Source organism: Schistocerca nitens, chromosome 4, assembly GCF_023898315.1.
Source record: "Schistocerca nitens isolate TAMUIC-IGC-003100 chromosome 4, iqSchNite1.1, whole genome shotgun sequence".
Taxonomy (NCBI): Eukaryota; Metazoa; Arthropoda; class Insecta; order Orthoptera; family Acrididae; genus Schistocerca; species Schistocerca nitens.
The window spans coordinates 431,935,369-431,963,104 of record NC_064617.1 but is presented as its reverse complement, the minus strand read 5'-3'; the positions used below and the strand labels follow the sequence as shown (position 1 = coordinate 431,963,104).

General features: G+C 46.6%; 2 protein-coding genes and 1 pseudogene across 3 annotated transcripts in view; 1 reads left to right on the top strand and 2 right to left on the bottom strand.

Annotated features, from left to right (window-relative positions):
• Positions 1-27,736, top strand: part of LOC126252978 (LIM domain only protein 3-like) — a 371,497-nt gene that overhangs the window by 231,634 nt on the left and 112,127 nt on the right. The window lies entirely within an intron of this gene.
• On the bottom strand, positions 7,269-23,850 carry LOC126252356 (uncharacterized). The gene is made up of 5 exons (XM_049953247.1): positions 23,841-23,850; positions 23,371-23,676; positions 21,956-22,057; positions 14,266-14,562; positions 7,269-7,717 (listed from the first exon to the last, which is right to left on the bottom strand). Exons 1-5 carry the CDS (start codon positions 23,848-23,850, stop codon positions 7,269-7,271), a joined length of 1,164 nt encoding a protein of 387 aa, XP_049809204.1.
• LOC126254093 (5S ribosomal RNA) lies at positions 10,864-10,981 on the bottom strand (annotated as a pseudogene).

Genomic DNA, 27,736 nt, shown 5'->3' with positions numbered 1-27,736 from the left:
AAGAACACACTTGCATATATTATGAAAGTCTTTCTCCAAAGTTCTCATTTACGCTTTACACAGTTGTATTCACTTTTACAAGCGTCCATGGCGGACTACTGGCAGAGCATTGTTAGCGTTACGTTGTCAGAAAAACTGAAGTTTTATGGAATTGATGGCTGATTTGAAACGTACTTAAAAAACAGAATGTAAAAAGTTGTGCTGAATAATTCAAATAATGTTGGAAGGTAGAAACTTTTACTGAAAGGGAAGAAATTACGAAGGGATTCCAACAGGGTTGAATTTTGGGTCTAATCCTTACATATGTGAATGACCTTCCACTTAATATCAACAAGCAGAACTTGTTCTTTTTGTAGACGATGAAAGTCCCATTAGAGAGGAAGGAACAGAAGGGATTGTTATTGATGTTATTCATAGACTCATTTAATGCTTCTTTCATGAGGAATTCTCCCTAAATTTTGACAAAACGCAGTGTATGATATTCTGTACAACAAATAGTCATAGTAATAACTCACGCAGAACTTGAACAGGAGTCAGTAAGTAGCGTCGAATTCTCCAACTTTGTAGGTGAAGATACTCATCAAAACTTGAACTGGAAGAAACATATTACTGAGTTTTTCACGTACGAGTAATTAAGTTCAGCCACTTTGCTCCTCGTATAATATAGTCGCTATTCTTGGAAAGAAAGAAACCAAGGTCCTGACATATTTTACACGTTTCCACACGAAATTGCCCTAATGAATAATATTATGGGATAAATCACCACTTATAAAGTAAGCATTGATTCCACAAACGCGAACAGTAAGAGTACTCTATGGTGTTCATCTGCGGTCGCCAAGAGGCTGGGCATTTCAAATGGGCCATCACCATATATTTGCTAGTGAAATTCATCGTATCTAATCTGTCACAGTTTGACAAGAACAGTGATGTCCATACTTACAACACTAGAGTTCTCAGTGCCCTAAAAGAAAGTCGGTATGCAGCAACAATAATTTTTTATCATTTGCTCAATAACACAAAATACCTGACAGACAGTAAAGCGAAAATTAAATATAACCTGAAATCATTTCTTCTGGGTTACTCCCATTCCATACGCGAATTTCTGTTTAAAACTAATAGCGGCAAAAGAATTGTTTTTATCTTTAGTTGCACGACCAGGACTAAAAGATAATGTGCTCGTAAATTTTAATATGAATCATTCATACACATGCTGGAAACTGACTCGTTGCACATCATTTCGATAAAAGTCGTCAAAATGATCTATGGGAAATGTAACTAACTAACTAATTATTCCGCAGTAGTTAAGAGAGTTTCAGTTTTTGATTACCAAACTCGAGCCGCAACTAGTTCATTGCCGACGCAGATGAGTATATATTTTGTTTGTTTATTTGTTGACCATATTACGAAAATATTTCAAACTTTATACTATTGTTATTATGGCAGTGGTATTAATGGAACACAGATTTCTAAAATAAGTCACATGCTTATACACTATTAAAACGACGTTGAAATAATACACACATCAAAATACGTTTTGCATCAGCTCGGTTCCGAGGGCTTCGGAACCTGTACAGAATATTGGAATAGAGATCAACATAAACATCATCTCCGCCCTTTTTATTGTTCATCAAAGCACTGTTGGTCCAGATTGTCCCACTTCTCAACTGTAATTCGGCGTAGATCCCTCAGAGTGGATGGTGGGTCACGTTGTCCATAAACAGCTCTTTTCAATCTATCCCAGGCATGTTCGATAGGGTTCATGTCTGGAGAACATGCTGGCCACTCTAGTCGAGCGCTGTCGTTATGCTGAAGGAAGTCATTCACAAGATGTGCACGATGGGGGCGCGAATTGTCGTCCATGAAGACGAATGCCTTGCCAATATGCTGCCTATATGGTTGCACTATCGGTCGGTGGCATTCACATATCATACAGCCATTACAGCGTCTTCCATGACCACCAGCAGCGTACGTCGGCCCCACATAATGCCACCCCAAAACAGCAGGGAACATCCACCTTGCAGCAGTCGCTGGTTAGTGTGTCTAAGGAGTTCAGCCTGACCGGGCTGCCTCCAAACACGTCTCCGACGATCGTCTGGTTGAAGGGATATGCGTCACTCATCGGTGAAGAGAACGTGATGCCAGTCCTGAGCGGTCCATTCGTCATGTTGCTGGGCCCATCTGTACCGCGCTGCATGGTTTCGCGGTTGCAAAGATGGACCTCGCTAAGGACGTCGGGAGTATAGTTGCGTATTATACAGCCTATTGCGCACAGTTTGAGTCGTAACACGATATCCTGTGGCTGCACGAAAAGCATTATTCAACATGGTGGCGTTGCTGTCAGTGTTCCCCCGAGCCAGCAGTCATCCACTGCAGTAGTAGCCCTTGGGCGACCAGAGCGAGGCATGTCATCGTCAGTTCCTGTCTCGCTGTATTTCCTCCACGTCCGAACAACATCGCTTTGGTTCACTCCGAGACGCCTGGACACATCCCTTGTTGAGAGCCCTTCCTGTCACAAAGTAACAATGCGGATGCGATCGAACGGTGGTATTGACCGTTTAGGCATGGATGAACTACAGTCAACACGAGCCGTATACCTCCTTCCTGGTGGAATGACTGGAACTGATCGGCTGTCGGACCCCCTCCGTCTAATAGGCGCTGCTGATGCATGGTTGTTTACATCTTTGGGCGGGTTTAGTGACATCTCTGAACACTCAAAGGGACTGTGTCTGTGATACAATATCCACAGTCAACGTCTGTCTTCAGGAGTTCTGGGAACTGGGGTGATGCAAAACTTTTTTGATGGGTGTATTTACACTTAACACAAATGCCACGGTGCTCCGCGGGATTGGCCGAGCGGTCTAGGGCGCTACAGTCATGGACTGTGCGGCTGGTCCCGGCGGAGGTTCGAGTCCTCCCTCGGGCATGGGTGTGTGTGTTTGTCCTTAGGATAATTTAAGTTAAATAGTGTGTAAGCTTAGGGACTAATGACCTTAGCAGTTGAGTCCCATAAGATTTCACACACATTTGAACATTTAATGCCACGGTGATATGCACGGCGGAGCACAATTAAAGGATCCCGTTTTTGAATACCCGTAATTGTCTCCCAGTGCAACGCATGAGTTTACAATTTGACTCCAAGGTGCCTCAAATCTTCCTCTGTAACAGTGTAAATGCGTGGCGCCCTGCGGTGTCACCCGTGGGCTCGGCGACGCTTCAAAGATCAAGGGGTCGACATATAGGAGGAAAAAAAGGGTCTAGAAGTTCAAGTGAGGTGTAAGGTGGGTTAATGATGTCAATTGGCAACAAAGTTCACCACAATTCTGCCCAAAACACTAGCCGTGTCAATGGGAAGATCTTCCCACGCTCTTTTACCCAATTTTCAATCCTTCTTAGGCATCTGTACGTTGGGAATGAGAAGCTCAATGCCCAGCGTTGAAATCACAAGGTTTTATAATGGGCAGGCCAGGAAAACAATTCACACGTAACGTCGCTCAGTGTCGACACGAAAATTACTAAGGAGAAGGCATAAAGGGCGTCAATGAAACCACCCGGTCTATAGAGGCGTTGATTCTCACACATTTCGTGATTAAAAACGACAGTTGACAGTGTGATGAGCAATAGAACGACAACATTCGTTGCTGCTGACATCCTCCGGATGATTGAGCCATTCTCGAAGGAGGTCGTGGAGCTGCAAACCCATTTAACGTGATCTGATGCCTTTGGAGTGTAGTGCGACCACAATTTTTGCTTTGGTATACAGGGTCGAATACTGTTCTACGTAAATGGTTGTGAAACGTCAGGGAGCTTGAGAGAGGAATGGAGCGCCGGGTTGTTGGTGACTGACGGTCAGTTAGGGTGACACAAGCTTATTTTTCCATTTTTTTTCACATTTCGCGGACAAGTCCCCAGATGCGACGCCAGCTCTGACTGCTCGACGTTCTCGGAGTGAGCCAGGTGCCAGGTGTGAGAACCTGATCCAGCTGGACCAGCGTGGTATCGGGGGCAACAGCGGCACGAGCCCCTCAAGCAACTGCTGAGAGTATAAGATCAATGACAAAGGAAAGTACTCTTGCTCTGAAACAGAGATGTAAATAAAGACGTGATGTCACTTCACCCAACAACACCACTGGTTGACCACATTTAAAACCACACCAAAGCTTCACTCAAGCAACAGCTTGTGGATGCTTGTTACAGGAAACAAATCCTGACCTGCTGGCTGCTGACAGAATATATCGGAAGTTAGCCACTACTTTCACATTTCATAAGGTAGTTATCAGGCGATGTGACAGCGGAGAGAAACAATCCAAAAACTCTCCCACTTTCAGGAGCATACCGCATGGAATTGGTGCAGGTTTCGTTGCACATGACTAAACTCATTAAACGAATGGTGCAATCACAGTTATAAAAATGCGATACAGGATTTCAATGAGACTGAACAAGGTACCAAACACACAAGGCAAACATAAATATCTCATTAGAAATAGCGCCTCCGCAAACTTCACAATGCTATACAAAATCGATTTCCTAGACATGGTGCCTAATCCCGCAGATAACACACTAACTCACTGGTGCAAAATATGAAGCCAACAAAAAATTTTATTTTTCTGGAAAGAAGTTGATTTTATTCAACGTTCCAATACACAATATTATTCTCCACTCTTTCGGCTACAAAACCCTATTTTTCAACACAACAGCGTTAAGCCACCTTACTGGGAGAGCCTTATGCTCGCATGGTACCACTCTACTGGTAGACGCCGGAGCCAACGTCTTGCTGCATCTTAACCTCCTTAACATCCACGTACTGCTTCCCGCGGACTGCATCCTTCATTGGTCCAAACAGATGGAAGTCGGTAGATGCGAGATCCGGGATGTAGGGTGGATGAGGAAAGACGGTCCAATGAAGTACTGTGAACTCCACTAGGATGGGTTGTCAGAGAAAAGGAGAGGTTCGTTTGCATTTTCGTGGCGAGGAACCTACAGATTTAATCCGAGCTGTGTGTGGCCAGTCGGCACGCGGGAGGTCGGACAGGTTTGCGCGACGTTGTTGCGATGATGACTGAAGCCACGCCCAACGGCTCACAATACTTCTATTCACTGCCAGGTCTGCGTAGACATTCTGCAAGTGGCTATGAATAGCTGCGATGCTCTGGTTTTCTGTCAAAAGAAACTCAATGACAGCTCTCTGCTTTGAAGGCACCTCCATTGTAGGCGCCACTTTGAAGACTACATATAGCGATGCCACCTATCGGAAACACAGGGGCTGAAGCAGCAATATTCCGCGACGTCCGACAAGTTCTGCTCCTTTTCAGTCGAAACTGGCAGAGAAAAAAAGTGTGTTGAGTTACTCACTGAACGGCCCTCGTATTATTAACTAACCCTACAAACGGTTCGCACACAAAACTAACATAACACGTGTCCCTAAACACTAATCACGAGCCGTTTGCTAAACTACTCACAATTGAGTCAACACGTTCCGGTACCCGTGAAATATGATTGACTAGGAACACAAATATACACTATACCCACCGCAGATCCACGAAGACGTCACGGCTTGGCGGTCCCTACAAAATGGCTCTGAGCACTACGGGACTTAACACCTGAGTTCATCAGTCCCTTGAACTTAGAACTACTTAAACCCAACTAACCTAAGGACATCACACACATCCATGCCCGAGGCAGGATTCGAAACTGCGACCGTAGCGGTCGTGCGGTTCCGGACTGAAGCGCCTAGAACCGCTCGGCCACACTGGCCGGCGGTCCCTACAAGAAACTCTTATTACAACTGACAGAAGACAAGAATAGTCTTCCATGCTTTCCCCATTGGACAGACGAGTAACAAAGACTGAACAACTGAGTAAAATACTTCAGTCACTTGCACTACTTAGGAGAATATTGAACAGTATGCAACTCTACTGTACTGGCCATTACGGTGCGCTGGAACGCCTGTCACAACATCTGGATGCTTACGCCTGGGCGATACGACGTAGGTGGTGGTATTTTTAAATCTACGCAAGGCAGGACCGCACAGCACAGGGTGTTTATGCTTTTTCAACCCACCTGTTTCGCCTATCGAATGGACTCTTGTCGGTTGCGGGCAGTTCAGTGACACTGTCACGTGTCCATTCAATATTTTTGTCCCCTACATACACTGACGTAACAAAAGTCATGGCATACCTTTTAATATCGTGACGGAAATCCTTTTGCCTGGCAGCAGCTCGACGCGACATGGACTCAACAAATCGTTGGAGGTCTCCTTCAGAAATATTTACCCATGTTGCCTCTATAGCCGTCCATAATTGAGACAGTGCAGCCAGTGCAGATTTTTGTGCACGTACTGACCTCTAGTTTATGTCCCATAAATGTTCGATTGGATTCTTTTGGAGTGGTGTGGGTGGCCAAATCTGAACACTTGAACTGTCCAGAATGTTTCTTAAACCAAACGTAATCAGTTGTATCCCTGTGAGATGTTTGGGTACGTGAATTCCATGAATGGCTTCAAATAGTCTCCAAGTGAACGAGCACAACCATTTCATCAATGAGCGGTTCAGTTGGACCAGAGGACTCAGTCCATTCCATGTAGACATAACCCACACCATTAAGGAGCCACCACTAGCTTGCACAGTGCCTTGTTGACAACCTGGGTCCATGGCTTCTTTGGATCTGCGTCACACTCGAACCCTACCATGAACTCTTACCAACTGGAATCGGGAATGATCTGACCATGACGGTTTTCCAGTCATCTAGGGTCCAACCGCCCAGGAGAGGCGCTGCAAACGATGTCGTGCTATTAGCAGAGGCACTCGCGTCAGACGTCCATGCTGCCATTCCCCATTAACGCCAAATTGCGCCTGACTATCCTAACGGAAACGTTCGTTGCACGTCACACAGTGGTTCTGCGGTTATTTCACACAGTGGCTTTTGTCTGTCAGCACTTAGAACTGTACATAAATGCCGCTGCTCTCGGTGGTTAAGTGAATGTCGTCGGCCACTACGTTGTATGTGATGAGAGGTAATGCGTGAAATTTGGTAATCTCGACACGCTCTTGACACTGGTTTCGAAATACTGAATTCTCTAACGTAATGGAATGTCCCATGCTACTACTCCGCGTTCGAAGTCCGTTAGCCCCCGGCGTGAGGCCACAAGGTTCGGAAACCTTTCCATATGAATCACCTCAGTACAAATGACATTTTCGTGGATATAGTGGCCTTTTTACCTTGTGTACGCGATACCACTATCTATATAAACGCATATCGCTATCCATGACTTGTCACTTCATTGTATCTTGGTCATTATTTGCGCACTCACAGTCGTAGTACATCCACATGCTTTGAATGCTGTCGATATTTGAAAGCGTGACTGGTGATTTCTGTAGAGCTAAAACACCAGCGGGCATGTACCAGTGCAGAGCCGATGTACCTACGCCCGAAAAAGCGTGTGGTATCAGTTCTGCTGCGAGCAGATCGCGCGCAGCGACACGCCTGCCAGAGGCGGCTGCGCTCTGGCCGGGGTAAGCGTGGCGGCGCACTAATAAATTGGCACCCCTGGCGGCCAGAGTCGCGCGCCATTTGTAACGCCGCTGGTCTGCAGCGCCGCGGCTCAGGCTGATGGCCGAAGCGCGTCGCGCCGGGCCGGGGCGCCGTGACAGCGCAGTCGTTAGCGCGGCGCGGGGCGTCCATCGCTCATCAGCGGCGCGACGCAGCCGGCGCGCTGTCACCTCTGACAATAAATCCGTAATTAATAGCCGGCCGCGGGCTTGTTTATGGCGGCGCCGTGTTTTACTCCACCTGTCGGCCGGCTTCTCACCCGCGACGCGTCCAGCTTAGGGTCGCACGCTCGCTGCCCGTCATCGGCTGTCACCGCCACAGCGACGTTTCCGCGACGGGTGTCACAGTGTCGTTCGCCGCACTTACAATGTGCGCCATAATGACGGTGAAAGCTAAATAAACCGACACCCTCTCATAGGCTACCGTTGCATGCAGATAGCTTACATAAAATATGAAAAAAGTAGAAATAACTTTAAAAGGAGAGAAGAAATGGGAGAAATACAAATACAGTCATAGGGCGAAAGAAGAGCCCAGACAGTTGCTTTGAACTGCTGCTGTTTCTGGGGATACCGAAACGGTGTTGGGACGCTTGTGCGGAGCCGGTGCTCTTTCTGAAACAACAGCCTTTTCGCAGGTAGTGTAGAGGCACATTAAGAATTTTCTTCTTGTCTTGCAATGTTAATACAACGTGATTTAGACTACGAGAAGTGTTACAGAGAATTGGTTTTAATGTACAGAAGCCCAGAGTAGCCTCGCAGTCTAAGGCGTCTTGCCATGGTTGGCGCGGCTCCCACCTGCGTCGAAGGTTCTACTTGGACAAAACATGGAAATTTCAGTATATGCATTATGGCTGATGAACAGCCACTCTCATTTGAATTGGCTATTTATTTTGAAATTATATATATGTACACTCCTGGAAATTGAAATAAGAACACCGTGAATTCATTGTCCCAGGAAGGGGAAACTTTATTGACACATTCCTGGGGTCAGATACATCACATGATCACACTGACAGAACCACAGGCACATAGACACAGGCAACAGAGCATGCACAATGTCGGCACTAGTACAGTGTATATCCACCTTTCGCAGCAATGCAGGCTGCTATTCTCCCATGGAGACGATCGTAGAGATGCTGGATGTAGTCCTGTGGAACGGCTTGCCATGCCATTTCCACCTGGCGCCTCAGTTGGACCAGCGTTCGTGCTGGACGTGCAGACCGCGTGAGACGACGCTTCATCCAGTCCCAAACATGCTCAATGGGGGACAGATCCGGAGATCTTGCTGGCCAGGGTAGTTGACTTACACCTTCTAAAGCACATTGGGTGGCACGGGATACATGCGGACGTGCATTGTCCTGTTGGAACCGCAAGTTCCCTTGCCGGTCTAGGAATGGTAGAACGATGGGTTCGATGACGGTTTGGATGTACCGTGCACTATTCAGTGTCCCTCGACGATCACCAGTGGTGTACGGCCAGTGTAGGAGATCGCTCCCCACACCATGATGCCGGGTGTTGGCCCTGTGTGCCTCGGTCGTATGCAGTCCTGATTGTGGCGCTCACCTGCACGGCGCCAAAGACGCATACGACCATCATTGGCACCAAGGCAGAAGCGACTCTCATCGCTGAAGACGACACGTCTCCATTCGTCCCTCCATTCACGCCTGTCGCGACACCACTGGAGGCGGGCTGCACGATGTTGGGTCGTGAGCGGAAGACGGCCTAACGGTGTGCGGGACCGTAGCCCAGCTTCATGGAGACGGTTGCGAATGGTCCTCGCCGATACCCCAGGAGCAACAGTGTCCCTAATTTGCTGGGAAGTGGCGGTGCGGTCCCCTACGGCACTGCGTAGGATCCTACGGTCTTGGCGTGCATCCGTGCGTCGCTGCAGTCCGGTCCCAGGTCGACGGGCACGTGCACCTTCCGCCGACCACTGGCGACAACATCGATGTACTGTGGAGACCTCACGCCCCACGTGTTGAGCAATTCGGCGGTACGTCCACCCGGCCTCCCGCATGCCCACTATACGCCCTCGCTCAAAGTCCGTCAACTGCACATACGGTTCACGTCCACGCTGTCGCGGCATGCTACCAGTGTTAAAGACTGCGATGGAGCTCCGTATGCCACGGCAAACTGGCTGACACTGACGGCGGCGGTGCACAAATGCTGCGCAGCTAGCGCCATTCGACGGCCAACACCGCGGTTCCTGGTGTGTCCGCTGTGCCGTGCGTGTGATCATTGCTTGTACAGCCCTCTCGCAGTGTCCGGAGCAAGTATGGTGGGTCTGACACACCGGTGTCAATGTGTTCTTTTTTCCATTTCCAGGAGTGTATATGCCGGTTGGAACGTAAGTAGTGGCAACTATTTATGCACAACCGATACAAAAGAGTTACATGTTTGCACCTGTTACTGTCCTTCACAGTAGTCACGAGTGTTGTGTAGAACACGGTGCCAGCGATGTGGAAGGCGTAGTATACCGTTATCAGAGCCTTTTCTGGTGATGGTGCGAATGGAACGGTCTAAAGTTATGGTCATTCTCTTGTACGACTGTGATGGTGTGTGTTATGCTAACGCATTGCGTTCCTCCACGGCAGACCGTCAATGCACAGTATTACTGTTCGTTTGTGGAGCATCACCTGCCACCGGCTTTGCGAAAGAAGCGGTGACACTTTCTGCGCAACCCACCCATCATTTTGCACGACAATGCGTGGGCACATACAGCGCAAGCTGTGGCTGCCCTGTTCGGTCGATGGGACTGGGAATTACTGTACCATCCCCCATACTCTACGGACTTAAATCCTTGTGACTTTGATTTGATTCCGAAGATGAAGCTTCAGAACTGTTCCAGAGATTCGACACGCAGTAGACCGCTCCATTCGCACCATCAACACAACAGGCTCTGATAAGGGTATACTAAGGCTTCCACATCGCTGGCATCGGGTTCTACACAACGCTTGTGGCTACTTTGAAGTGTAATAACAGGTGTAAACATGTAACTCTTTTGTACCGGTTGTGAATAAATAGTTGCCATTACTCAAGTTCCAACCCTCGTATAAATATACGTTAGAAGAAAAAGTTACGTCTGTTACCCATTACTGAAGCTGTCAGTGACTCACTGAACTAAACTTCGTCCGAACAGGCCTTGGAAGGCCCAACGGTACCGACCGGTCACTGTGTCATCCTCAGCCCACAGGCTTTTTCCTGGATGTGGTCAGCACACAGCTCTCCCGGCCGTATGTCAGTTGACGAGACAGGAGCCGATACTTCTCAATCAAGTAGCTCCTCAGTTTGCCTCACAAGGCCTGACCTGCACCCTACTTGCCAACAGCGCTCGGCAGACCGGACGGTCACCCATCCAAGTGCTAACCCAGCTGGACAGCGCTTAACTTCGGTGATCTGACGGGAACCGGTGTTACCACTGCGACAAGGCCGTTGGCGTGTCAGTGGCTCATAAAGCAGTTATATATTCGTCCACAAAATTTTTTGATCACCAACATAAGTTGGTCAGTAACAGAAGATGTTTGTCAGGTAGTTTTAAATGTATCCGAAAATCGTTTCTACTGGACAGCTCCATTTTTTCCATGGACGAATATTTTTTGACACGGATATCCTGTAAAAAATAAACATAGTTTTAAAATGCAGGTGCACAAGTAGAACAGAAAAAAAATTTATATCTTAATGGTATAATAAACCTTCTTCGTCTTTTTCCTGGACTTACCCCTGTCTTGACGGGGTCAGCATGCTAGTCTGAATTTGGCAATGTTACAAGGGCGTGCTGAAACGTAATGCATCCGAACTTCTTATTCTGTACTCAATATCGTTTGAGGTATTACATGTCATGTATATTTAATCGTCTACTATTCCGCTTCGTTGACGATAGCTGAAACCCTCTGACGCTTCACGGCTCCGAATTGTAGATTGTAAATGGCGGTGTGTAACGTAATAATGATTGACATTATAACCGCAGGAAACGTGCCTTCAACTGAAATCCATGTAAGAATGAAATTTGTGTACGGTAATGACTGCATCGACATGAGTAATGTGTGACATTTTGTAGTTGGTGCTCGTGATGAAGGAAATGATGGTGCTAACATCATCTTGGCCCCAATCCATTTTCATCTCTTTCCAAAACTTAGAAAACGCCTTAGACGACTTTACTTTGTTAGTATTCTAGCGGCACATGCAGAGATGGCGTTGTGCCTCCGTCAACAAAGCCAGACATTCTATAGCGACGACATCAACACACTGTCTCTCATTAGGAGAAATGCGCTCCGTCACCAGGGTAACTATGTTGAGAAATGAATATGTAGACATGAAGAATAAAGATGTAGTATGTTGGCAATACTTGTTTTTTTAAAAAAAAAGCTTTAAAAGTTTCCGCATGAAAAATTCGGAGGCATTATTTTTCGGCACTCCCTTATAGTTGTAGACGATGTCCGCATGGCCTCCCTGACGATAGTCCTTCCGTCCGAGACGGAATTTGTGTTCCCTATCTGTCTGGAAATGTAAGAACATTTTCGATGTGCTTGCAAATTGTGTAACTGAGACGGAACGTGGGTAACAGCCCGGTATTCACCTAGTGGGATATGGGAAACCGCCTAATCACCACATCCAGGCTGTCCGCCGCACCGGCCCTCGTCGTCAGTCCGCTGGGCGGATTGGATGAGCCTCCCTGAACAGCAGAAGTGATGTACTAGCGCGCGAGGCTATCCGGGTGGGTCTAATATTTCAACTAATCTTATGTACAGAGTGGAAGAAAAATGCATGTCAAAACTTTCAGGAAACATTCCTCTCACGTAGAGAAAGAGAATATATTATATGGAATAGGTCTGGAAGTACTTTATTTCCATGCTGTCGCTCATTTTCTACTTCTCTTTATATTGCTATTAATCATGGGAAAGATGCAGAACGTACCAGCTTTACGTAGAAATTTTTATTAGATGAAATATTATGATAGAAGATGTTCAAAAAGCATCAACCACCGTCGCTTTGAATCCCTGAAACTCTAAATGTATCCCTGGAATATCACCTCATCAAAGAAGATTTTCTGTCAGAGTTTAGGTCGGCGTTGTTGGTGACTGTTTATTTCGGGCCCATGTTCTTCCAACCAATCTCAACGGATGAACTTAAAATACTTTCTTAGAGAATACTCTACCTTTTCTGTATGAACAAGTGCCTTTATGAAGGCGGCTATGTATTTCATGCACGGCGGACCGATTCCTCATTTCACTCTTAATGATCGTAGGTTTCTAGATAAAAGATTCCACGACAAATGCCCCGATATATAAAAGTTTCATGACATTACGTCCGGAGAGTGTGACCGGCAACTTCTTTGCCTGCACGCTGTCCAGACCTAAAGCCACTAGACTTTTATTTGTGAGGTATTTGAAAGCTCTTGTGTACCGAACCCAGGTGCAAGGTGTACAGTGTTCATGTCCATAACGTGCAAGACTGTGAAAAAGTGGAAGGCTGTGAAACAATACGCATCAGCCATTTAATTTGACGGCGAGTTGATGCGTGTATCTTCGCCAGCGGAAGGTATTTTGAACATTTCAATAAGGAAATTGGTTGATACTGTACCCAAGAGGTTATGTTCAACATCTGATGTGAGGAAACGTTTCAAGTAATGTTGGTGCGTTCTGTTGCTGTCTTTCCCAAGATTAATGTCACTCTGAAGAGAAGTAGAAAATGAGATCTAACATGGAAATAAAGCGTCATGAAACCATTGAAATTATCATAAACGTTTTAAAAATTAAAAAGTCAAGAATGATGAAGTGTTTGCAAAAACCACATATCCGTATGAAGGTGGTCTGTTCGTAACTACCGATTTTACGTCCGTATAGATGCATCTTCAGTTTTATAATGGTTATATTTCCATGATATAGATGGTCAATTACGGAGTCCAGGTTTTCGGGAAGTTATCCATCTGCATTATGGAAATATAACCATTATAAACATGAAGATGCAACTACACTGATGTGAGACTGGTAGATGCAAATAAAGCACCTCCATACAGTTATACCGAGCGAGGTGGCGCAGTGGTTAGCACACTGGACTCGCATTCGGGAGGACGACGGTTCAATCCAGCGTCCAGCCATTCTGAATAAGGTTTTTCGTGATTTCCCAAAATCGCTCCTGGAAAATGCCGGGATGGTTCCTTTGAAAGGGCACGACCGACTTCCTTCCCCGTCCTGCCCTAAGCCGATGAGATCGATGACCTCGCAGTTTGGTCTCTTCCCCTACACAACCCAACCCATACAGCTATCCGGCTTTTGGAAACACATCATTCTTGGCTTCTTAATTGTTATAATTTTGATGATAACTTCAATGGTTACAGAGTGTTGAGTGTTGGTATCGTTATTAATAATGTCTGTGAGCTGTGGTCGCCATCCCCAGAAAGTTGTTTGTAAATAAAGCGTTTCCTGTCCCATGCCCATACAACATATTTTCTTCCTCCACGTGACGAATATCTTCCGAAAGTTTGGTCATAACTTCTTGTTACACGATATACGTGTTCTTTAAATCCACTAGTTCCACATCATAGTATTTCGATACAAAGACATTCAAATTATCTATGGAACATGTAAATTTCAAAGTAGCCACTAAACATTCACTTTATTTGAGCATACGACGTGGAACAGTTCGTTGTTACTGTATCCGGGTGATGGTGTTGCGTACTAGACATCCACATGTCAGTTCTCGTAGGTGCACTCCGGCCTACCATGTCCTTTAGTCCACCTGGACGGTGGCGGCGCGGCCTTCTCGGAAGGGGCCCTTTCTTGGCGACCGATATCGAACTGGGCAGCGGCTGCCCCGGTGCCGGTGGCGCCCCCAGGAGGCGCCGCCGTTTTAATTTTAAGCCCCTGCCGGACCTTGGCCTCCCCCGCCGCCGCCCCCGCCCCCACCACCGCCGGGCGAGCGCTGTCCTGCGCCCAACTTGAGTTGACATTTTTATTAAATTTCGCCGAGGTGGAGGCAAGGCGGAGGCGGCCGTGGCCGTAGCGTGGCGGGAAGGGCCCTGTTTAAAGCGCGCCGGACGCCGCATTATTTATCCGGCGGGGGCGGCCGGAGAGAAAAGTGGCCCCCGATATTTCAGGGGCGGCGCGCGGCCGCTGCAATATAGCGCGCCGCTGTGTCGCTGTCCGGTGCTGTGGGCCGCGCGCGCCCTACAACACGGCGGCCGCCTCTGCTGGCCGTATGTGTGGGGGGAGAGTGAGAGGGTGCAATCGCCACTGCACTCCAAACTGCCAACTGCTCCCCCCACAGCCAGGTAAAGTTCACTGTACATGGTAAGGTTGCACCGAGTGGTGTACTTGCAAACACACGTGGACAAATTCTGCTTCCGGCCTGCCTGCCCCTATTCTGCCGCAGCCATTAAAGCAACCCAACCTGCCGCAAAGGAAAAACAAAGAGTTCCACATACTGAAGCACAGCGGTTAAAGCAGGCCACCTGCGTTTCCGCAATCCTGGAAAACTTCACAGCCTCCTGCACCTGACAACAAATTGCGCTGACTACCAGTCCAACGTGACTAGTCAGGTGACGAAAGACATGAGAAAGGGATACGCTCATATACAAATAGGGGGGGGGAGGGGGTTAGTATTGTGTTCACGGGATATAAAAGGGCAGTACATTGGCGGAGCTGTTGTTTAGGTTATTTATGTGAAAAAGTTTTAGAAGTGATTATGGCCACACGACGGGAATTAACAGCTTTGAACGTAGAATGGTAGTTTGAGCTAGATGCACGGGAAATTCCATTTCGGAAATAGTCAGAGAATTCAGTATTCCGAGATCCAAAGAGCCAAGTGTGTGTCCAGAATACCAAATTTCAGGTATTACATATCACCACAGACAATGCAGTGGCCACGGGCCTTCACTTAACCCCCGAGAGCAGCGGCGTTTGCGTTAAGTTTTCCGTGCTAACAGACAAGGAACAGTGCGTGAAATAACCTCACAAGTCAATGTCAGACATACGATGAACGTATCCGTTAGCGCCGTGGCAAAATTTGGGCTGTGGCAGCAGACGACCGACGCGAGTATCTTTGCTAACAGCACGACTTCCCCTGCAGCGTCTCTCCTGGACTCATGACTATGTCGGTTGGATCGTAGACGACTGGAAAACTGTGGCCCGGTCGGATGGGTATCGATTTCAGTTGATAAGCTAATCACAGCGTTCGAGTGTAGCGCAGGCCCCACGAAGTCATAGACCCATGTTGTCAACAACGCACTGTGCAGGCTGGTGGACGCTTCATAAAGGTGCAGGGTATCTTCACAGCGAATGGTCTTGGTCTTTTGGTTATGTTCGGCTACTTGGAGACCACTGTCAGCCATTTGTGGACTTCATGTTCCCAAACAACGATGCAATTTTTATGGATGACAATGTGCCGTGTCACCGGGCCACAACTGCTCGCGATTGGTTTGAAGAACGTTCCGGACAATTCGGGCGAATGACTTAGCTACCGAGATCGCTCGGAGTGAATCCCGTCGAACATTTCTGGGACCTAATCGAGAGGTCAGTTCGTGCACAATATTCTGCAGTGGCAACACTTTCGTAGTTATGGACAGCTACAGAGTACAGAGTTGGCATGGCTGCATATTTCTGCAGGTGACTTCCACCATCTCGTTGAGTCCATACCACGTCGAGTAGCTCCACTACGCCGGGATAAAGGAGTCCCGAGTCGACATTAAGAAGTATCCCATGACTTCTGTCACCTCAATATATGTTCGCGTTGCTAGTTTCACTGCGGCTCATTCGTTACAGCGGTGGGAGCGGGAAAATGAACATACCAGACTTAAAGGAGGTTCAGGAGGTATTAAGAATTGGGGAATTTATGCCAGTCACAAAAGTGAGCCCAAGTCCAGCAGGGGACAAGTTTTAGTCTGTTTGTGAGACAGTTTCAGATAATTCGATGCGCCAAAACTGCTCGCAATTGGTTTGAGGAACGTTCCGGACAATTCGGGCGAATGACTTAGCTACCGAGATCGCTCGGAGTGACTTATCTTAGAAGAAAGATTAAAAAAGGCAAACCTACGTTTCTAGCATTTGTAGACTTAGAGAGAGCTTTTGACAATTTTAACTGGAATACTCTCTTTCAAATTCTGAAGGTGGCAGGGGTAAAATACAGGGAGCGAAAGGCTATTTACAATTTGTACAGAAACCAAATGGCAGTTATAAGAGTCGAGGGGTATGAAAGGGAAGCAGTGGTTGGGAAGGGAGTGAGACAGGGTTGTAGCTTCTCCCCGATGTTATTCAATCTGTATATTGAGCAAGCAGTAAAGGAAACAAAAGAAAAATTCGCAATAGGTATTAAAATCCATGGAGAAGAAATAAAAACTTTGAGGTTCGCCGATGACTTTGTAATTCTGCCAGAGACAGCAAAGGACTTGGAAGAGCAGTTGAACGGAATGGATGGTGTCTTAAAGGGAGGATATAAGATGAACATCAACAAAAGCAAAACGAGGATAATGGAATGTAGTCGAATTAAGTCGGGTGATGCTGAGGGAATTAGATTAGGAAATGAGACACTTAAAGTAGTAAAGGAGTTTTGCTATTTAGGGAGTAAAATAACTGATGATGGTCGAAGTAGAGAGGATATAAAATGTAGACTGGCAATGGCAAGGAAAGCGTTTTTGAAGAAGAGAAATTTGTTAACATCGAGTATAGATTTAAGTGTCAGGAAGTCGTTTCTGAAAGTATTTGTATGGAGTGTAGCCATGTATGGAAGTGAAACATGGACGGTAACTAGTTTGGACAAGAAGAGAATAGAAGCTTTCGAAATGTGGTGCTACAGAAGAATGCTGAAGATAAGGTGGGTAGATCACGTAACTAATGAGGAGGTATTGAATAGGATTGGGGAGAAGAGAAGTTTGTGGCACAACTTGACTAGAAGAAGGGATCGGTTGGTAGGACATGTTTTGAGGCATCAAGGGATCACAAATTTAGCATTGGAGGGCAGTGTGGAGGGTAAAAATCGTAGAGGGAGACCAAGAGATGAATACACTAAGCAGATTCAGAAGGATGTAGGTTGCAGTAGGTACTGGGAGATGAAGAAGCTTGCACAGGATAGAGTAGCATGGAGAGCTGCATCAAACCAGTCTCAGGACTGAAGACCACAACAACAACAGAACAAAATTTTGTAAAAAGTTACTAAACACTCATTCAGGTCCTCTAGTGTATTACTTTCAGTTTTCTCCCTGCATAAATACTTTGAAAGAGGACAAAACCTTAATGGCCTACAAAGGTATTGAAATTTGTGCTAAGGACTTGAGTCCATTTAGTGGTATATTGGCTAGGGCAATGATTGTTCGAAACAGGAAAAAAATATGGCTTATTGAATATTAAAAAACACATTCTGTGGTATGCAATGCAGTGCGAAGAAATCTCAGTATGAGAGGAAGAGGTACTTTTTAGATTAACATGAAGTGAAAAACGACCTTCGTGCTCCTTAAAATTCGTTTCGGGAATTTAGGGTGAACTATTTTGGCCACGAAGAACCCAGAGTAGAAGAGAATCGAAGCATTTGACATGTAGTCCTACACACGAATGTTGAAAATTAGGTGGAGTGATGAGTTAGGGAATGAGGAGGTTCTGCGCAGAATTGGAGAGGAAAGGAAGATGTGGCAAACACTGATAAGGAGAAGGGACAGGATGATACGACATCTATTTATACATCAGGGAATGACTTCATGATACTAGAGGGAACTGTAGAGGGCACGAACTGTAGAGGAAGACAGAGATTAGAATACATCCAGAAGGTAATAGAGGACAGAGAGCCGGCCGGTGTGGCCGAGCGGTTCTAGACGCTTCAGTCTGGAACTGCGCGACCGCTACGGTCGCAGGTTCGAGCCCTGCCTCGGGCATGGATGTGTGTGATGTCGCTAGGTTAGTTAGGTTTAAGTAGTTCTAAGTTCTAGGGGACTGATGACCTCCGATATTAAGTCCCATAGTGCTCAGAGCCATTTTTTTGAGGGCAGAGAGTGCAAGTATTACTCTGAGATGAAGTGGTTGGCACAGGAAAACAGCTCGTGGTGGGCCGCATCAAAACATTGAGAAGACTGATGACTCAAAACAAAAGAAAAAAAAAGTACCCGCAACACACATCGTCGAAAAAGTAATTAAAATTGGTGTAACTGGGGTCATATTTCGCTGAAACACGCTAGGGTTTCAGAAACTAGCCTTCCGAAACCTTACCTGTACTTTAGTTGGCGTTGCGGTATAATAGATATCTTCACGTTCTTAGTGCAAAGAATCTCGGCTTTTAGAGATGGTTCTGTTTTCTACAGAAAACATGTGACTTGATGATGGTTGGAATTGAAACTAGCCAGTACTAGTCGAAAGAGGTAGTCGAAAAAGGGTGAAGTGGCAGAGAAAACCTTTAATATCGAAATAAATAAATAAGCCCGAAGTAGCCCGAAAGAAGAAATGGTTCAAATGGCTCTGAGCACTATGGGACTCAACTGCTGAGGTCATTAGTCCCCTAGAACTTAGAACTAGTTAAACCTAACTAACCTAAGGACACCACACACATCCATGCCCGAGGCAGGATTCGAACCTGCGACCGTAGCGGTCTCGCGGTTCCAGACTGCAGCGCCAGAACCGCGCGGCCACTTCGGCCGGCCCGAAAGAAGAAAGGACAAATAAAATTCACTATTTTATGATCTACAGTCGCCCAAAATGAAGGTTTATTTCAGTGAACGTCGTCTTGTGCCACTCAAATAAAAAAAGACTTTTAATCAACTTCCGAAGCCAGCTCATAACACTACAATAAAAACGTACGGAATAAACTACTACGTAGCGGAAACACGAGCAGGCAAGCGAGATTCTTTTAGCCTGCTTGGGTTGGTCGCAGCTTGTCTTGCATGGGAGTAAAGCAGCCTCCCCGTTCTGCTGCTGACGTGCGCCTAGCTAGCAGGCGACCATGGGCAGGTTAAAACCGGAATGTGTACACTTCTGACTGCAAACCTCTGCGATGAACAAGGCTTGCGTGTACATATACACTCCGAAACCCGAATTTTTTGTTTGACGGAGGGTTCAGTGAACTCCACTGTCGCTTCCTCTCTTAACTGGGTAGTGCATAAGACCCGAGCAATAAATCAGCACCAAATAAATGCAATTTTATATAAATTAACACGTGATGGATTATGAAAATTAACACTCCATAAGGCACCAAAGCACGAAAAACTACGTGGGCCTGCTGAAATGTAATGCCTAAACGATTTTATATGTTAAAACTCTTAAAACAAACCAAATGTAGTTAAAAATTCTACATCTTAACATTTATAAACCATTTTGTTTATAAATGTTAAGGTACATTCAGATCCGATGATGGCACGTTTAGTGTGTTGAAATCGGTTATCCAGTAAACAGTATTTAGCGATCTTGGCTTTTGAATTATTTCTACAACAGAGTGATCGCCCCACTACGCACCATGTGTTCACTGCAACATCAGGCATAACTTATGTCGTGTAGCTGACAGGCAACTTCCTTCTTCACTGTTAGAGACCTTTTAATTGCTGCTACTCCGAAATGTAGCTCCTTAGTTGGCGTCACGAGGCTGAGTGCACCCCCTTCCAATCCTCCCAACAAGGAAATATGCCTGACAGTACCGGGAATCGAACCCGGGTCCACTGTATGAGAAACAGACACATTGACTGCCCAGCTACGGTGGCGGACATTTGGAAATACCATAGTCATTATATAAACGTGGTGACTACAATCGTATGTGCAATTCTGTAGTTTCACTTTCCAATGTCGTACTTTTGCGTCAGTGTACATAGGGTGAGGGATTCAAAACGCTTCGGAAATATCTGGAAAGCTGCAAATCCAATGGCACCAAACTCGAGACCCATCCCCGCCCCTAGTGAGCTGGAGAGGTTCAACTTTGAAATATGAAATAGGAACCATAATTTTTATTGCGAATTCGGTATCTCCGATGAAAAAAAATTTACGTAGTTTAATTTCTGCAGTGCGTAATACACTCCTGGAAATTGAAATAAGAACACCGTGAATTCATTGTCCCAGGAAGGGGAAACTTTATTGACACATTCCTGGGGTCAGATACATCACCTGATCACACTGACAGAACCACAGGCACATAGACACAGGCAACAGAGCATGCACAATGTCGGCACTAGTACAGTGTATATCCACCTTTCGCAGCAATGCAGGCTGCTATTCTCCCATGGAGACGATCGTAGAGATGCTGGATGTAGTCCTGTGGAACGGCTTGCCATGCCATTTCCACCTGGCGCCTCAGTTGGACCAGCGTTCGTGCTGGACGTGCAGACCGCGTGAGACGACGCTTCATCCAGTCCCAAACATGCTCAATGGGGGACAGATCCGGAGATCTTGCTGGCCAGGGTAGTTGACTTACACCTTCTAAAGCACATTGGGTGGCACGGGATACATGCGGACGTGCATTGTCCTGTTGGAACAGCAAGTTCCCTTGCCGGTCTAGGAATGGTAGAACGATGGGTTCGATGACGGTTTGGATGTACCGTGCACTATTCAGTGTCCCCTCGACGATCACCAGTGGTGTACGGCCAGTGTAGGAGATCGCTCCCCACACCATGATGCCGGGTGTTGGCCCTGTGTGCCTCGGTCGTATGCAGTCCTGATTGTGGCGCTCACCTGCACGGCGCCAAACACGCATACGACCATCATTGGCACCAAGGCAGAAGCGACTCTCATCGCTGAAGACGACACGTCTCCATTCGTCCCTCCATTCACGCCTGTCGCGACACCACTGGAGGCGGGCTGCACGATGTTGGGGCGTGAGCGGAAGACGGCCTAACGGTGTGCGGGACCGTAGCCCAGCTTCATGGAGACGGTTTCGAATGGTCCTCGCCGATGCCCCAGGAGCAACAGTGTCCCTAATTTATTGGGAAGTGGCGGTGCGGTCCCCTACGGCACTGCGTAGGATCCTACGGTCTTTGCGTGCATCCGTGCGTCGCTGCGGTCCGGTCCCAGGTCGACGGGCACGTGCACCTTCCGCCGACCACTGGCCACAACATCGATGTACTGTGGAGACCTCACGCCCCACGTGTTGAGCAATTCGGCGGTACGTCCACCCGGCCTCCCGCATGCCCACTATACGCCCTCGCTCAAAGTCCGTCAACTGCACATACGGTTCACGTCCACGCTGTCGCGGCATGCTACCAGTGTTAAAGACTGCGATGGAGCTCCGTATGCCACGGCAAACTGGCTGACACTGACGGCGGCGGTGCACAAATGCTGCGCAGCTAGCGCTATTCGACGGCCAACACCGCGGTTCCTGGTGTGTCCGCTGTGCCGTGCGTGTGATCATTGCTTGTACAGCCCTCTCGCAGTGTCCGGAGCAAGTATGGTGGGTCTGACACACCGGTGTCAATGTGTTCTTTTTTCCATTTCCAGGAGTGTAGATGATGCTGTAACCGACGAAAATCAAAATAGGTTCTTCACGCCTCTCCAGGGCGGCCTGTTCCACAGCATCATCTCCTCTTGTCTTCAAGGAACAAATGCGGTCAGATGATGATCCTGTAAGGGAAGAAACCGGTCATAAAACTAAATAAATGTTTTTCATGCGATAAAGACTTCTTATTGAAATAATTTTTAGGGTTAAAAAACTGTTGAAAATATATTATCTCAAGAAAAACACATCAGATTAGGATCCCAGGAGGTTTGTAGTTATTCCACATTTCTATCGAGGAACCGTTCTTTCTTTATAACAAAATAACTTGATCCTCCGGAACATAATAAAGTACTTTGTCCACAATATTAGCGTAATTGCTTTCACGGATGTCGCTAAAATGGAAAGCAGTTGGAGCAGTTCACTAGTTTGCTTATCAGTAAATTAAAAATTGCTTATAGCGTTTCCCAACAACAACGACGTGGATATTGTAGTATTCTGGTCCCATGAATATTTAAAGTACAGTGCCCAAAGACTCTTTTCTCTTCTCATTATCTCCAAATGGCTCTGAGCACTATGGGACTCAACATCTGAGGTCATCAGTCCCCTAGAACTTAGAATTACTTAAACCTGAGTAACCTAAGGACATCAAACGCATCCATACCCGAGGCAGGATTCGAACCTGCGACCGTAGGGGTCGCGCGGTTCTAGACTGAAGCGCCTAGAACCGCTCGGCCACAGCCGCCGGGTTCATTATCTCCAGTTACCTCTATTCGTGTACGATTATAGATCTTTCGAACTATCATCATGAGATTTATTGGAGAGCCTTTTCTTTTAGTTGCAGTCCTATTGCATATAATACGCCCTTGCCTTCCCGCGACTGTTGAACTGACTTATTGTTGGACTTCAACCATCGGGCCACAAACACACGCACACGCATACAAAATGGCTCTGAGCACTATGCGACTTAACTTCTGAGGTCATCAGCCGCCTAGAACTTAGAACTAATTAAACCTAACTAACCTAAGGACATCACACACATCCATGCCCGAGGCAGGATTCGAACCTGCGACCGGAGCGGTCGCTCGGCTCCAGACTGTAGCGCCTAGAACCGCACAGCCACTCCGGCCGGCGCACACGCATACAAATAATCGGTAACTGGAAATTTATGTTAAAATATTCGTCTACAAGGCTCATTCGTTTATATCATACCTTGGTGAATTAATTCCCCCTGTTTCCGTACTACTGTATTCGCTCCCTACTCCTCATCTCTCAGAAATCTACCAACACGAAAGAATATTTAGCCGCATCTGAGTGATTCATCCGGTCTAAAGGGTCTATGCTCATCGCATTATAACCTGAAAGTAAAATGTGAATTAGCGCTACGGATGAGGGGCAGATGAGCTCCCGTATTGTAACAGCCGGACGAGGAGCGTCTCGCCCTCCCGTGGACGGGATGAACTCTGCGTGAAAGGCCTGTGAGGCAGCGTGGTTGGGGGAGGGTGGCGGTGCGCTAATGCGTCGCCGACTGGCCGCTCTCTTGGCCGCCCCGCCGGTGTAGTGGCAGGGCAGCACTTAGCGCGCATTAGGCCAGCGACTTGCCGTCTTGCGGACGCTGGCAGCCCGTCAACGTCGCGCCGGCCGGTCCGCCTCCCTCGGTCCGCAGACTTGCTGGAGGAGGTGGACACCGTCGCCAGGAACGTCGCATTAGCGGCGGCGGCGGCGGCGGCGGCGGCGGCGGCGGCGCCTGGACACGTGGGCCGATTTCAGCCACCGGGTCCCTCAGCAGACTGTGCCTGCTGAGTCTGCTGACTAGTGATCATCACCCTTTGTGTCGAGCAACCGCGACTATAGTGGCGAGCAAGTAGGAAGGCGAGTGTATAAAGCGCTCTGCACAGAGATAGGGCATACTTGGTGGCATCGCTATTTTTATCTCGGTCCCTGTCGTACAACACAGTCATTAGCCTAATCGCAGCTCGTGGTTTCCATATTGGAGAAGGCTGCGATATTTACCGATTTGTAATAACCTAGACCGCGGGTCACACTACAGTCCAGTCTGTCAATACAAAAAAAAAAAAAATGGCTCAAATGGCTCTGAGCACTATGGGACTCAACTTCTGAGGTCATTAGTCCCCTAGAACTTAGAACTAGTTAAACCTAACTAACCTAAGGACATCACAAACATCCATGCCCGAGGCAGGATTCGAACCTGCGACCGTAGCGGTCTTGCGGTTCCAGACTGCAGCGCCTTTAACCGCACGGCCACTTCGTCTGTCAATACAACCACGATTTGTGTGGTGGTGGGGGATGGGACACAATATCACATTCTAGACCAGACATGGGAAATATCTGGTGACCCGGAAGCCTGATACATAAATTCATTTAACTCACAGACGTCAGGAGTGCTCCTAGCTCATAGTCAAAACTACAGCCTCCGTGACGACGTTAATGTTTATGAGGCAACGCACCAATGTAAGTGGCACCCCTTTGCCGACACGTCGCGACAACAAATTGTGCCACAAAAGATGGGTTTTTGACACTATATTTAATTAATGTTCACTCTGTATTCAGATGTTTACGCGTCGTGAACCCTGTTTCTTTGAAAATGGATTAACAACAGTCTACATCGCAGCAAAACATTTATTTACAATTGTTATCGGTTTCGGTCAAACTGTGATCGTCTTCATACTGTTTATACCATAATGGTAGGTGGTGGCGTTGAACTGAGCAGGTGTTAAGACTTCATAAACGTTTAGCAGTCGACGTTCGTGGACTCTTAACACCTGCTCCTTTCACCGCCACCACTTACCATCATGTTATAAACGATCTGAAGATGGTCACATTCAGGATAAAACAGGAAATCATTGTAAATAAACATTTTATTGCAGCCAGTACTGTTTTTAATCCATTTTAAAGTACATTCTTAATCTATAGAACGTGGATTACGAGAATTCAGACGCAAGCCTACCGTCAGTGCACCAGCGTACCGAATGGCCTAAAGTGGTTGAGTCTATATATTTATACAAAATCACTATAATAATGTGTAAGGACCTGTCTAACGTAAACGAGACCGATGGAAAAAGCAAGCCCAGGCGTGCAACTCTTCGTCAGACGCAAATCGACGGCCATGAATATCTTTCTTGAGGGCTCCAAATATGAGAAAATCGCATAGTGAGACATCGGGATACGTAAAGAGATGTTTAAGGGATACCCAGTGAAACTTTTGTAGTGTATTCGAAACAACCTTGACAACACTGGGCGGGCATTCTGTTTGCGGTTTGTTTTATCTACGCTACAGAGGTGTCGCTGAGGAGCTCTTAAATATCCTTCATACAGTCCCAATCACTTCCTATGTCGTTTCCCTTTTTGGAGCCCCGTAGAAAGACATTCGTGGCCGTCAGTTTACTTCGGACTAAGGGGTGCACGCCTGGTTACAATCATGAATCCGTAGGTAACTACAAACATTTTTTTTTCATGAAGGCTCACAGTGGAATAAATATATTAATTGTTACGGCGATTACTTTTGAAATAAGAAACAATTTACTTTTTTCCCACCTATCTCGTTTCCATTTGACTGCCCCTGTTACGTACGTACGTGTTATGTACCAAGTGTCACTATCTGGAAAGCACTGTAATGGCGTGAGTCTGGAAAGGGGGTGACAAAGAGGCATAGATCAGTGTCTGTGACAATTTTAACCAAATGTTACGTATAAGCTCGACTCATTATATAAAAGTACAAAAATTACCACAGTGTCTTCTAATAGCGGCGGTGGGGCTGATGACATGAAAAAATAGTCGGTAAAGACAAATTGTAGCGTCGAATACATAGTTGTTGGGGTCGCCAGGATCACTGCTGACAGCCCCGATGACGTTTCACTCCTTTGGATGAGGAAGGGCAGGGGGTGCATATGGACATATCAGTATACCATTGCAAAACATGAAGCAATTTCTATGAAACTTGGGGCATTTATGATCTGCTAACTGGAAGAAATTAGCCACAGGAGGACACCCGTAGCACCCCAGTGGTTAAGAGTGTGGGTGAAAAGTGAAGAAACAAGGGCATAACTTAACGAACGCCTTGAGTAAATTCAACGAAATTTGGTTTTTCGTGATCAATAAATTTGCAAATTAAAATTATTCAGACCGCTTATATACGCAACAAGATGATGATGGGCCTGTTTCAGTTTAAAACAAACTATTGCAGCTTTAAAAGGGTATCAATTTAAATGAATGCCAGAAGCTAGGAAACAAGATAAAAGGTTTATTCTGCAGCAAAAATTATTTGATAATATCAAGAAATCCTTCATTCTACTACCGAGAGATACGATAAACGTTTTTTGAGTATCAGAACTGATTTTTAATGAACTACTTAAAAAATTCCTACTTTTTAACTAATATAGGAAAGGTTCTCAATAACTAGATCTAACGAAAAAACCGAAAACATACTTTTTAAGAACAGAAATCACAATCGAAATGTCGGCCGGTGTGGCCGTGCGGTTCTAGGCGTTTCAGTCTGGAACCGCGTCACCGCTACGGTCAGAGGTTCGAATCCTTCCTCGGGCATGGACGTGTTTGATGTCCTTAGGTTAGTTAGGTTTAAGTAGTTCCAAGTTCTAGGGGACTGATGACCACAGATGTTAAGTCCCATAGTGCTCAGAGCCATTTGAACCACAATCGCATTGTTGTTTTCTTTCTGAACACTGGAACATTGTTCATGAGCGCGGTCAGGACAAGATGGACAGTGGATTCATGTTCCCTTTGATAAAGAGAGTGAATATAGCCCATTACAAAATATGTATGTTCGGTCTGGGTCTTCTTCGCCGAAGAAGTCTAAGAACATTGTTTCATCCATTCTTCTCTGAGCTGGTCTAGTCTTCCGAACTGTCGTTTTCTGCTACTTCACCTTCATAGCACCTTGACACTTTAGTTTCTTCTCCATACAAAGTTTCAGTTTTGAGTTTTTCTTTTTTTCTTTATCTTTCTTGGTTTTTTCTTCAGCTTCCAAAATACTTATGTTTGGTGACGAGATAAGTATTATCGGTACTGCTTTGCCCTTTCTGCTCTTAGAGATTTTATTTGGCACCTTCTACAAAGTGAGTCTTTGGGAGAGGCATTAGAAGCTTTTTCCAACCCGGTTTTGGTCTCTCCCGGCCCCCGACCCCGGCGGCCCCTAACCCCTGGCCCCAGCCCCTCGTTTCTCTGATCTCCCACCTCCCCTCCCATCAGAGCAAGTTTAAACTTCGAATAAATATTCTAAGACAAAAAAAAACACGCAACATAAAGGAATTATCTGACTGTTTCGGAAATAAGTAGATGTGACACGTATGCACATACAAACAAGTGATTTCAATTTCAGAAAAATTGGATGATTTATTCAAGAGAAAGAGTTCCACAAACTGAGCAAGCCAATAACGCCTTGGTCCATCTCTGACCCTTATGCAAGCAGTTATTCAGCTTGGCACTTGTTGATTGAGCTGATGTCCTCCGGAGGGATATCGTGCGAAATTCTGTGCAACTGACGCGTCCGGGCGTCAGAATTATGAGCTCGATGGAGCTGGGGAAGCATCCGGTGACCTTGCTCGTCAAGGTAATGTGGGGAGGGGGGGGGCATTATCTCTCTGAGATGAACACCCAGGATATTTTGCCATGAAGGGCAACAAAACGGGTCGTAGAATATCGTCGACGTATCGCTGTGTCGTAATGGTGCGGCGCATGTCAAACACAGGGGTCCTGCTATGAAAAGAAATGGCAGCCCAGACCATCACTCCTGGTTGTCGGACCGTACGGTGGACGACAGTCAGGCTGGT

Coding starts and splice junctions, on each gene's coding strand:
- LOC126252356 (XM_049953247.1), bottom strand. Junction 14,563..21,955: donor ACCTATTTTGATTTTCGTCG/GTTACAGCATCA, acceptor CGCTTTAAACAG/GGCCCTTCCCGCCACGCTAC. Junction 7,718..14,265: donor CAGGTGGACTAAAGGACATG/GTAGGCCGGAGT, acceptor ATTTATTGTCAG/AGGTGACAGCGCGCCGGCTG.